Here is a 13,420-nt window from a genome sequence, read left to right on the forward strand (position 1 = left end):
ACGTTTGTTCACTACTTTTTAAGTAGAACAAAAAATTAAGTTTTAAGGCCACAGAAACATGTACTAACAATAATTCTTTTTTTTTACTAGAGGAAAAATAAAAAATAGACTAACGAGACCAACAAACAGTACCTAGCGAGATTAGTGCTTGAGACGTCATTGCGGAATGGATTACCAGTTGTCATTTAAACCCGTTTAACTACTACAGGTTATATTCTTTGATTTCTTTGTTTTTGTATCGCTTTATTCGGCGGTTCCAAAAATGTTTTAATTGATCAATGTGGTCAGTAGGTCCTCTTCAAATTTGTAAACACCCTGTATTACTGTATTACTTTTATCAGAATGTGCTGCCCTTAAAAAGGTATAGCTGTATAAATTAGACGAAAAACTACAACTCCAAAACGTAATCTTGTGTTATGATTCGCTGTATTACATCCCTAATTTAGCATAAGTAACCTTCACCTCAAAATTACGTCTAATGAGCTGCAGGATGCGTTCACTACTAAAAATACTCAGGAACAAGTACACGAAATAAAAAAAAGACAACATTGCACAGCACGTACATGACACGTTGAAACAAAATTGTGTAATAGTGTTATTATAGTTAATTTTATAACAATATCATTTAATATTTAACAAATAATTTTTAAACTACACTACAAATAGTATAGATGACACTATTATCACTTTCACTTTGCCCCAAATCCAAGAATATTAAAAGTAGTCTTAAAAAGCATATAGAAATAAAAACAGATCAATAATATAATGAAAGTTAACAGAAAATTAAAAAAGAAAACAGTTATTTTAAAAAAGTTTACATATTTGTAAAATTTAATACTTGCCAATTAAATAAGCATACATTAAAAAATATTCAGACTATAAATCTTTCAAATTTAAAGCTATTCATTGAATTGATTAAACTGTAAATACCGTTACTGTAAAGCAACTAATATAACAACTGTGTATTGGTTTCTCATCAACATTCACTGTTAGGGAATGCCATAAATCATACATATTAGAAGAACGATTCTTCAAAAAATACCGGTACTGACGTATCGTATTGTTTCACTGTACCCGATCTGTGCAATACCGGATAAAAAAGTAAAGGTACACAAAAAAACACTACATACACTATATCTCGAAATTGTTTTAAAAAACAAATGCAATTTTTTAGTAAATATAACACATAATGCAATCCTTCCAAATATTACTTTTTAAACGTAGCATGAAAAGAATAAATTAAACAGATTTTTATCCTGACTGCATAAGTTTGAATTTACGATGATCAAAATTTGAAATAATCGAATAGTTTTTTTTGTTAATATTACAATTTCTAAAACTGGTTGGCTACATATAATTATGTATAATTTTATAAGAATTACAAAATGTTTGAGCAGAGAATCTCCCCATAAAAATAAACCTGTCTTATGTTGTAATATATCGTCATGCTACAATAATCCGAACATTTTTTTCCAATGCTAAAAATTCTCTTTGCAGATCTAAGCCTACCGTGACTAGTGCTGTTTTTATAAAAATGCCCAAATCTCCACGACTACTAAAAACAATATCTATAAATGTTTTAAGAAGTGTTTAAGGACAGTATTTACGAAGGGCTACACGGGGGTGACCTATCGTTTGTCAACTCCATAAGGTTATTGCGTATTTCCGTACTGATTTCCTCAGCTTTAGGAACTTCTGAGAGCACCCATGTATCGTCAGTACTTTCTAGTTTCTCCCGACATATTGGGCAAGTGCCATGAATTTCATTCCTAGAAAATAATTCCATGAACTATATAAAAATAGCAGGCGTAAATCTAGATCTAGGTCTGATTGTTTACTCTCAACAAGTTAATTATTTATTTCAAATGTCTTAAAAAGTATTTTATTATTCAATTTAAATAGGACGCAGAATATAAATAAGTTAATTATTTACATTTATAAACACTACAACCTCGGTCTTTTATTATCTGGGTATAAATAAGGTTATTTTAAACAATATTTGTTAAATTATATATTATATATAAGCAGACAAGTTTCTAAAATAGCAAAAAGATAAATGAATAAAACAAATAAAAAATGAAATGGATAATCTGCAATTTACAAAGAATTTTACGTTTTTTTTTTTTATAAATACAAAAAATTAAGTGCTATTATACTTGTTATAAGCAATAATTAAAAACATTTTTCAAAATATCATTAAAACCAAATAAATTTTGGAAGCAAAATTTTCATGGTAATGGTACATATGAACTACTTTTAAAGATTTACTCATTTTTCAGCATTATAATTAATTTTCTAGTTTTTAAAATGAATAAATACATACCATTCTTCGATACAATGTGTGCAAAAACTATGTGCACAAGGCAGAATTATCTCCTGTTTTCTTTCAAAGCAAATGCAACATTCATTAGTTTCCTCAGAACCCGTTTTTGAATCAATGTCAACTTTATCCAAAAAGTTGGATATAGTCAAATCTGAAAGCCCGGTTGCTCTAAAAAAAATGATTTATAATTATTACAACAACAAAATAACGATATTATACGTCTCCGACTGTTCTGCAGCAGCAACCTGGCACTTAAAAGTTTTAAAAACTTTTAGAAATTCCGTTAATGATAAAAGCCTAAATGTGTCTACTTTTTGTGTCTCAGAGTTAATTTTCACACATGCAATTTGAACTGTTGCTTTCCAAAAAATTGTAGAGTCAGTATCTTTCTTTACTGCAAAAACCAACTGATTACCGTTGGAGTCCAAACATTTTTTTGATCTGAAATTAAATAAGTGTACTAAATATGCACTGCAACTACAAATATATTACTTACAGTAAATTTAATTCTCCAAGAAATTCCAAAAACTGATTATAAGTTAACTGATGAATTTCATCAGAGAGCAAAGAATTAATAGGTTCATCGTTCAGAATTTGTGAAAATGTATCTTGGAACTGAGAACCACTAGCTCCCATAGCTGTTAAATACTGTATTGCTTAAAAAATGGGACAGTAAATAGAGACAGCCATTTACGGACATACACCTATTTATTCAAATTAGGTGAACTCGGTAAATTGTCATGCACTACATTTAAAATGGAAAAAAAAAACACGATAAACAAGAGTATCGTCTTTCAATGTCAGTTGTTGTCAAGTCAAGGTTGTCGTTGTTAATGTCAACAAAACTTTCTTCTTCTTCTTCTACTACTATACCATAAACTATATTGAATTGAAGAATATAACAGCATAATACAAATCGGTCCATAATATACAGTATATGTATCTTTGTGACTATATGCTAAAAGTTACTGTGGCAGTACGTTCAGCAGGTTGAGCTGATGGCTACAAACTTAGGTTTAAATTTTGATGCTACAAATTTTATAGATAATTCTTAGATAGTGTCATTTTAAGATATGACTTTATGCGCACAGAATACAACAACCAAAAGAGAGACAGGCTTTGCAAAAATTCAGTTTCATGGCGCGATACAAGGCGAAGACGGAGACAGCTTGTATGAAGATTGAAGATACATGCTGTCCCTCTCGTTGAATGTGATTGGTTGTTCCTGTCACGTAGTCGTAGAAGGGATTAGTTGTGAGCCAATCATGTTCGGCGGGAGAGAGATAGTGAGTACCTTCATAGTAGCTTTCTCTCTTCACTTAACGCGCTCGGCTACTGTGAGGCTACCTTGGAGCTATATACAGTAAGATGTGATCCTAAAGTCTGCGTGTCACACAAAAATCAAATTCTTTTCTCTTTATTGACTCTAGGTCAGAAGCAACTGTCTCGGAGAAAGCACCACTTAATTCTTAGAGCATATACTATGTACATGGAGAAATCACGGCGTGTTAAAAAGTGAAGACGCTGCAGAAAGAGTGATAGTAAGGGTAATCGCACTCTTTGTCATAATTTTATTTGAATATTTAAATATCAGGAGGATGTTACCTTAACCAATGACATACGAGCATCTGCGACAGACATAGTGCCCAAACCACATACTTCTATACAGTATGTGGCCCAAACTGTCATTTTCTCACTGATCTACACTGTCGCCGTAAAGTTATGCCAATCGGTCGAAACTTTTTCCCCCAAGCCTATTTTAAAATCCCCTACATTCAAACTGAAATACCCTAACTTGGAACATGATAAAATTTTCAATCGATTTATAAAACTTTATTTGGTAATATTATATTGCCTTGGCATAATTAATTAATTAGATGAAAAATATAATTAAATATTTCTCATTGTATTGAAATCTAATAAATTAACTTGCCTACATAATTTTTTTTTATAAAAATTTTAAATAAAAAGGTTCTATTAATTTAAAATGTACACAAAATTTATAAATAAAGTTAACTGATTTATTGTTTAGATATATTCCTAGAAAATACCCTAAAAATATTTTCCCCCAAAAATCCCCTTTTTCAAATTCTTTTCCCTAAATTTGGGGCAAGTTGGCATCACTGGAAGTAGTGATGGCATAATCAAGAAATTTTGACACACCTATAAGTAGGGTGGGCGGGTAGTTTAGGTTAGGTACAGTACCTACAATCGGCAGTCAATTAAACCAAATTAAAACACTAAATTTCTACAAAATTTTAATACAAAAAATATTCTCATATTCTCATAAAAAAACTAACAATATTACAGTCTAGTCATACGTAAATAAAATGTGCACTGCTTATAAATATGCAAATATATTTACAAGCTGCGATTTAAATTCTTATTAAACGCTGAACACAAGATCAAAATCAAAATATTAATACTAATATTTATAACTGAAATTACTTTTACTAATTTTTAAATTTTATGGAGATGGAAGTCATCGAAAAACAGTTACGGCATTTTTTTCTAAGTACATGTTTTAATACTCCGCATTAAAGTTCATATGACATTTATTTAAACTTTAAAGACCTGAAATTTGTACCTTTTAAGCATCAGTAAGAGAATGATGTTAAAGAACAAAAAAAATTAAAACACATAATACCTTAAAACATAAACTTAATCTTCATCAAATAAATCAACATAAAATTCTGAACCAGATATATACAAGATGTTTCAATATAACACGTGATAAATTAACACTAAATAGTTGGAAAAAAGATTTCTGGATTTTGTAAATGCCGGTAGATAGACATGCTCCATAAGGTCAATCGAGACCTCAACTGGAATTTTTTTAAAGCAAATTAGGTGGTGCTGAAGTCAAAATAAGTCTTTTTTCAGGAATTTGCAAAGCGGTTTCCTGCATCACATTTGAATTCAAAAAAATTGTGTATACAGGGTGTTAAATACATGGGCAAACTGTAAAAGAAGATTTAGTGGATTTTTTATCTTTAATTACATAAATCATTACACTGAGTTCCATCAATCTGCATTAAAAATTATCATTCCTAATTGAACATCTTCAGAAATATTTTAAGATTTTTTTTTTTAATTATCCCAAACTATCGATATACGGATCCATGTTCATGTTCAAAGATTTGTTCCTTAAAGTCTGTCAACAGTTTGAAAATCCAATTCTTGAAATAGGTATTCCATTACCAAAATTTTTAAAACTTGTAATAATTTTAGTTAAAAACTAATTAAAGAAAATTTTAGATCATAACCCACGGAATTAAATTAAAACTGAAGGGTGGTGCAGAAAAAACATTTCTAAAAAAATTTCCCTTCAACTGCAGCACCATTTACAATTTGCTTTGGAAAAATTTTACTTGAAATCTCAATCAAGTTATCGAAAGTTTTCACAAATCACCCTGTATAGCATTTTTATTCAGACGAAAATTTCACAGTAATTTTCATAGCAAAGTTGTATGAAAAATTCACTCAGAGAAAATATACTGGGCTGTGTTATTATTTATTCTAAAACACCTTGTATAAAAACATCCATAAACTAAACGAAACTAAGAAAAAACAAAACATAACTGTGAGGAACGAAAAGAACTTATAAATAAAAAAGTTTATCGGCGAGGCTTGCACTCGGGGCTTTCTTGATGTGCTGGCCCACCAAGGCCGCCAGTTTATGGGCGTACTGGCAGGGCGCGGGCACTCTTATGGTGCCGGACCAATTGTAATACAAATGACAAAGTTTGTAGCACAGTCTTTGGGTGTGATCTGGCTTCAAATTGCACGTGTCGTGAAGGACGATGTAATGAGTGGGGTTCACTGTGCCCTGACGCACGTTCTGAGGAACCAAGAAAAAGTCCTGCATGTACCGTCTAGTGACGGTATGGTCCAGAACGGTTCCGGGAGGAGGATTTTCCGCACTCTCCCGCCCTAAGGCGAAGATTCTGGTGTTAATCCTTTTCTGGACCACGATGAAACACAATTTAGTTTCCAATTCGAACTCCTTCAAGCAGCTCTCGAATTGTTCTATTTCGTACCGTCGGCAGTGCTCCAATTGACCGTCGCCGACGCCGTCTCTTATAATGACGACTTTCGAGGGATAATATCCGTTCTCGTTGCGCCACGTCTCTACGGCTTTTGTAAACGCTAACTTGTAAAAGTCGCCCAGTTCTTGACTCTGGAAAAGTGCAAGGCTGAACCACCTTGAAATGCTTTCGTTAAGGCTCGCCACAAAGCCGCAAACCGAACTATCTTTCGATCCGTGGTAGACGTCGATCCCGCAAATCATCCATCCTTTGAACGGGAACCGTACCGTCCACAGGGTACCCCCTAATTTGCAGGTCATCTGCAATGCTATCTTCTGAATTATGGCCCTGACTTTCTGGGGGTTGGACAAAGTCCTGGAATTTATCACTTGGGACGCCACGGGAATCTGTGTGCAGCAGATTTTTTTGATGACGGCGTAGCGGTCCGACCTCATCGAGGGGCAAATGAATACTACGATCTGTAATAGAACGGTTCGTAATGTACGATTAATTAGCTAGTTACCCATAAATTTGTATTTATTAAGTATTAGTTTAAGTAATTTGTATCACATAGTATGGAAGAAAAGCATAAATGTCTCTTTTTCCTGCGTGGAATGAAACTGCTGTCAGGAAGATGGGAAAAAGTAGTTGCTGGCAATGGACAATACTTTCAGTGACACGTTTTTTACTCATTCTTTTAAATAAACCATCAAGTTTCACGGAAAAAGAGCGAGGATTTAATCAACTTCCTAATAACTAAAATAAAAAAAAGTGAAAAAAATTACAATATTTATATATTATAGGTAGCATCTTCATACTTGGCCAAAAAAATCTTTTTGATATAATAAAACGTTAAACCAATTTTCGTTAAAATCGGTCCGATAGTGTTCGAGTAATAATTTTGCAATCCAGATTTTTGAAAAAAAAAATGAAATTTTTGCAAATTTAACTGAGCCTAAATTAAGACTTCTAGATACTTGAAAATTTTATCACACAAAAAAGGTCACTTAAACGTTAAAATGCGTCCAGAAAAATTGAATTCCAATAATTAGGAGAGCTGTGGTAATTGTTTAAAAATATGTGTAATTTTTGCGCTTACAAAGCAATAGAATAACTTTATAAATTCATTAAAATTATTATTTTTTAATTATGCTTTTAAAGTACTCAGAAAGACGCTTCTTTAAAAAAAAACATGATTTGTTACTCGGTTCCACAGTTTATTTTTTAAACAAATACCTTTGTCATTCCGAGTACTTTCCGAGAGTGAATTTGCAAAACTTGCGCTCTTGTCGCATTCAACATTTGTTCAAACAATAATTATATAAAATTTTTAAAATCAAATTATCTTTGAAAATACTACATTTTTATTGAATATAAATTAATTAATAAGTGTTCATATACATTTTTAAAAATTAAACAATAATTTAATCAGTTAATGATTTCATTTTATTTTAAATATAAAAAATATTGTAATTTTTTTAACTTTTTTTGTTTTTGCTATATTTGCAATAATTATGTTGTATTTTTTTATTTGAAAATAGGTTATATCTTGTGCAAAATTTAATTACGAATCTTTTTTTCCTCTTCAATTTTTCTCTAAAATTAGTGGTTTTTAAACTGTGTTGAAAAAAAGAAAAAAAATTGAATTTTTCCCAATTTTTTCACTATTTGTTTAATGATAAGTTTAGGGGATCGCCTAGCCAGGTGTCTTAGCCGATGGATTTCGATCGGCCGAGGTAAGCATCACGAACGCAGGCTGGCACCTGGATGGGTGACCTAAGGCAGGTTCGGGGACGTGGCTGTGGCAGCCTACCAGAGACCTGGGTCGCTCAACACCTTCCGCCTGTGTGTGGTCCCCGATAAAATTATAATGAGAATAGAGCAATAAATCTCTGTAACTCAAGACCATTGCTCATACATAAACATTGCCACCAAGCCACCCGTGTAGTAAATAGGATGGTTTGAAGAAAAGTACTTGAGTAATGAAGGGGGGTGTACAAGAGGCCTAATAAGGCCTAAGTGCCATGGTGGAAAAGCAATTTTCCACCACCCCGACATACATACATACATAATAATAAGTTTAGCACAAGTTTTAAAGCGCGCGCATAGTGAAATTACGTTTTGTTATATAATTTTGGAGCCATTAAAGCAAAAATTAGCCATACTATATAAAACATCCACACCAAAACAGGTCCCACCTGGTCTACAAGTGATTCAAATCGTTTCAACCCCGAATGCTAATACTTACTTGTACTTCTTTGGCAATATATTGTCTGCAAGCGTTCATGTACGTTTCGGTCCTATCATCGGCTAGTTTTATAATTCTGGGATAAGCGATCGTACATCCCATCACTCCACCTAGCCTCGTCATAGTATCGCTGAAATCTTTGGCATATTTGGTGTCACGCTCCGTATGAAATACGATCCAATTGATCATATCTACAGGGCCAGTCACCTGGTTTTCACCGACGGCCCTGGTCCAGTCCGCATTGTTATTGGTCCTGTGTGTCTGGTCTCCGCCAAACCATATCGTTTCGTTATCTAGTTGCCGAGCGCGCATATCTATTGTTCCCCCGTCAATTCTTAATCCCCACTCGTTTAGAATCTGCTGAGCCTTCTCGGAATTTTTGACGCTAGATAGATATGTGCGTAAGGCGGCCATTCTCTGATGTGGGGTTACACGTGTGTATTGAGCAACGTCTTTCATCACCTACAATGACCATATTCAAGTAATTTATGATTTTTAAAATGTTCAAGATAATGATTTTAGTCAAAGTATTATTTTACAGTCTTTTAAACCAATGGAGAAATTTCAAAATCGAGCCCCCCAAAGCACTTTTTTTGTTGTAATTTTTTAGACAATGTACGCTATTAAACACAAAATTTTATCGCAATTCTTACCCTAAAATCACTCCTCATCGTATCAGTCAGTCCCGTTAAGAAGGACAATTCTGGTATCAGGCAGACCATGCGTTCCACTTTTTCGGAACTTCCCGAAACTTTTAAATTTTTTCTGTTAATCAATAATGGCTGGGTAACATCCCTGATAACAATATTATACTGCTGTTTATAGTAATCAACAAAAGAGATGCTTTTACCATCTCTCGTGGGGAAGGTATCTACTGGTGACATATCCCAAGCTATATCGTCCACTGTATATGTTTTATTATTGTATCGTGTGAATATACAAGATCCTATAATATTGGCAGTAGCAAGTTCCTTAAATCTGCGAGGGTCTGAACACCTCAATTCATTTAAAAGCTCGTACGCATTTTGTGTACGAAGCACTCGATGTTGTGTGTCAAGACATAATAGCAATCCGTCTTCGAGCTCATCGACGGTAATGGCGAAACCCGGGAATACCTCCAATTTGTGTTGAGGTATAAGATACTTGTGCTCTGTATCAAAATAATTCTTCCCCATTTGAGTATACAGTAATATATGCATAATTCTTTTGAAGAGAACTTTGTAATGAGGAATACATTCTCGTTCTCCCATACTCTTTTTGCGTTTATAAATTATAGTTGTACTGATTTCCTGATCTCCGTCTGGACCAGGTAGAGTTTCTCTGAATGTTTTACTGGTATCTGTGATTTTTTGAGGCAGATATAGAACGTTACCTCCGTCAAAAACTTTAGCACTACCCATTTCTCTCATAATAATATTTACCATTTTTATCCTTTTATTTTTTGCATCCAACTCAGGGTCAAACTTCACTTCATATTCATATACACCTCTTTCTTTTTCAACATGCAACTTTATATAATTTGCAGATACATTTATAGATTTGCCTGCTTCTCCTAAAAAAAATAAACAAATAAAACACAGTTATGAAACATTCCTTGGTAAAAATGCAAACCTTTATATTTAACTACATCTTTTTCTACAAAACTTAATTCAGATATTTGTGTTATAACATCTTGTACTTTGCTTGCCGTTAACCCACTTGTTGCCTCTGATGAACTAGAAGCTGTAACTGCTGTTGAAGTAGATGCAGCACCAACGGATTTTAAACGATTCTGCTGGAGTTGGTGCAACAACGCTGCTCTTCCTCTAGGCCTGGGAGGCTCTGTTGGCGCAGGAGTTTCCTCCGGTTTTGGTTGTCCAACTGCTTTTTCTTTTAAAAGCTTTAAAAGGACTGCACCTCTGCCCTTAGGACGGTCCTCCATTTTTAAAACACTTCTAAATCTGTACTTCGCTACAGAACACTATTAGTCCCATAAAACAACAATTTTCACTATCCCAAATAAAATTTGATTCTTCATAAAACGTGCTTTCATGTCAGTGTAATTTCACAATGAAAATGAAACAAAAATTGTTTCCCTCTTTTGATAATGGCAGTACTGGCACACCATCATTAATTATCAAACTCACTATTGCCAATACTAATTTGTAAAAATTACTAAATAGGTAATTTAATTTTTGTAGGCAATTTTTCACCGTTTACGTCATAGACCATCATTTTTATCAGGGAGACTAGACTGTACTCTCCATGTCTCCATGATTTTCATGGTGAACCGTAGAGAGTAGTTTCATTCTCAAGAGAACTTCTTGAATACGAGTAGTATGAAATTTCAATATAATTTAATGACACTTTATATAAATATAAACAAAGCACATAGGTTTAAATATGTATAAATATCCCTTTTATATGGATTCAGCAGATTAATTTAGAGAATAGAGAATTAGATAAGATCTTACAGCATACTACTGCAGCGTTCCAATGGCCGAGAGTGTAACGTAGGTTTAGAGAGAGAGAGAGAGAAAGAGAGAGAAAGAGGGAGAGATAGGAGTGTAGCAACCAAGGACATTTAAATAAAGGGGACTTATTTATTTACATTTCTATTCACAGTCTAATTGTATCATTGTTGTCAGCTGTATAATTATACTGGAAATGTACTTAATATTTTTATCGCAATTTTCATCACAATTGTGAAAATTATTATTATAGGGCAGTATTATTAAGTTATGCATACAATATTGTTAAATTCTGTACATATTAAACTATTTTTCATTTTTCATATTTGCCATGTTTGAAGACTTGGCAACTACTCAATAATTTGTAGCGTGTTCCTCGTTCGTTCTGCCGTGGTTGGCAGAATATGGCGTCTCTTGTTAGAAAATAGTTGTGATTTTAGTAAGTGAAACGTGATTAGTGTTTATACATGTATTTTGGATAAACTTTTAAGGTGTGAATATGGTTAGACAGTGCAGAATTTGTAAGAAATTGGATTATAAACATCCACATCAGCTATCCTTCCACAGGTAAGCATGCTTGAAGGTGACTTTGGAATGTATATGCAACTGTGGCCATTGTCGTGCGTGTGGGTAACTTTTATTTGAATAACGGTAAAATTTTATAAATCTGACTTGGTATTTTTTTAAAATTTTTGCTGAAATAGTAAGAAAACAATAATATGAACCACGTTTGGCCATGAAAATCAAAGGAAAATGCTGCACCACAAATAATAAGTTACATACATTATTTATATTTAATATATTTATAGGTATTTCAATGTTATCCGCCCTTATACCCAACATTACAAATTTTAATCATTCATCATTTTCATTTTCCTCTACGACAAAAACCTTTTCAAAAATATATTTACAATTTTACTAAATGCACGAGCATAAAAACTGAATAAATACAACAGCAAAAATATGGTGGTGGTTCACTTATACATAAAAATACCGAAGATGCAATCAACTGAAAGTTGCATTCATTCAACCATTTGATGTTTTCCTTTGGGAATATATTTTTGTCTCACTGAAAATTTGCCTCAGTATTCTAAAAGTGAAATGTGAACGTTTTTAGGATGCTTGGGGATGGTGCAACAAGAAAGAAATGGTTACAGTTATTGGGATTCTAAGAAGTTATAAAAATTTTATATATATTTATTATAAAAATACTGAGTAACTGTTGAAATATATTGACTTAGGACTATAAAATATTTTATTTTGACCCATCCAAAATGTACGGCAATGGAGATGTAATCGCGCACATCAGTTGGATGAAAATAAAGCCCTCTGCTTTCCCCTTGTCTAGCTTCACCCAACATATGAGATAGACTGTGACATGCATAGTCCCCTTTATTTAAATGTCCTTGGTAGCAACATGCAATCGCGTGCAAAAAAGTCTCAGGAATTTGGGAAACAAAAATTGTTTTCGAAGAAACCGATGTCTAAAAAAAAGGACGTAATCAGGAAATATCTCAAACCCGGAGACATGGAGACTAGATACATGCCCGGAGATCTGGCAGCCCTAGTCTAGACTCTAGCAGGAAACAATGTTATTATATTTTCGTTTCGCACTGTTGTATTGTGTGTTGCATAATCTAAAAGGCTGGTATATTTTATATTAAAAACTCTAGGCGCATGATATACATTTTGGATTTTTTGAACCAAGAGAATATCCACAAGATCATCTCCCTGACACCGTTGAGTGGGGGTGAGGAATACTATTTCCTCACTCAACGCTTATACATATGCACCAGAACATAATGCTAAATTTCTTGTTAAACGCTTATTAGACAAAATCTTTCTTAAACGAAGAAACTGAAGAAATATAGTGGTAATATTCCAGTGTCGAATTTTTTTTTATATTTCGAGACTGTGTCATAAAAACAAACTATGAAGGATTAATAGGAATAAATTTAATGGCCAATCTAAAAACGACCATCGACGTTTATTTGTATCAACATCAGCAAAAATCACTATCTACATAAATAATAATCAATTAATTAATCAAGATCCAAGATCACTCTATATCTGATAACAATACTGTTTACAGTACAAATAATAATAATTCAAGTTATAAGTAAAAAATACTAAGTAATAGGAAAAAATTTAAATAAAATTTTGAAAACCAGTGATCTTTTTTTAACCATATCAAACGGAGACATTTACACAATTACTAGGAATTCCAGTGAACAACAAACTACAAATTTTAATCAAGCATTTCCAGTTACAGAAATAATGAATTTGTGTTGGACTGAACTAAACCGTATTCAATCATCAGAACTCATTTCGGATGACTGTATTACAAATTCCATCACGAAGGTTTATCATT

General features: G+C 32.9%; 2 protein-coding genes across 2 annotated transcripts; both read right to left on the minus strand.

Moving 5' to 3' along the window:
• Positions 1–279: 279 nt before the first annotated feature.
• Positions 280–3,137, minus strand: LOC108912822 (RING finger protein 141-like). Its single transcript, XM_018718215.2, has 4 exons — positions 2,820–3,137; positions 2,543–2,764; positions 2,324–2,491; positions 280–1,769 (listed from the first exon to the last, which is right to left on the minus strand). The coding sequence occupies exons 1-4, from the start codon at positions 2,957–2,959 to the stop codon at positions 1,604–1,606; spliced, it is 696 nt and encodes a 231-aa protein (XP_018573731.1). The 5' UTR covers positions 2,960–3,137; the 3' UTR covers positions 280–1,603.
• Positions 3,138–4,568: 1,431 nt separating this feature from the next.
• Positions 4,569–10,708, minus strand: LOC108912842 (piwi-like protein Ago3). The gene is made up of 4 exons (XM_018718240.1): positions 10,211–10,708; positions 9,253–10,151; positions 8,600–9,061; positions 4,569–6,830 (listed from the first exon to the last, which is right to left on the minus strand). Exons 1-4 carry the CDS (start codon positions 10,518–10,520, stop codon positions 5,925–5,927), a joined length of 2,577 nt encoding a protein of 858 aa, XP_018573756.1. The 5' UTR covers positions 10,521–10,708; the 3' UTR covers positions 4,569–5,924.
• Between the last annotated feature and the right edge of the window lie 2,712 nt (positions 10,709–13,420).

The sequence above is a fragment of the Anoplophora glabripennis genome, unplaced genomic scaffold (assembly GCF_000390285.2).
Source record: "Anoplophora glabripennis isolate ALB-LARVAE unplaced genomic scaffold, Agla_2.0 scaffold321, whole genome shotgun sequence".
Classification (NCBI taxonomy): Eukaryota; Metazoa; Arthropoda; class Insecta; order Coleoptera; family Cerambycidae; genus Anoplophora; species Anoplophora glabripennis.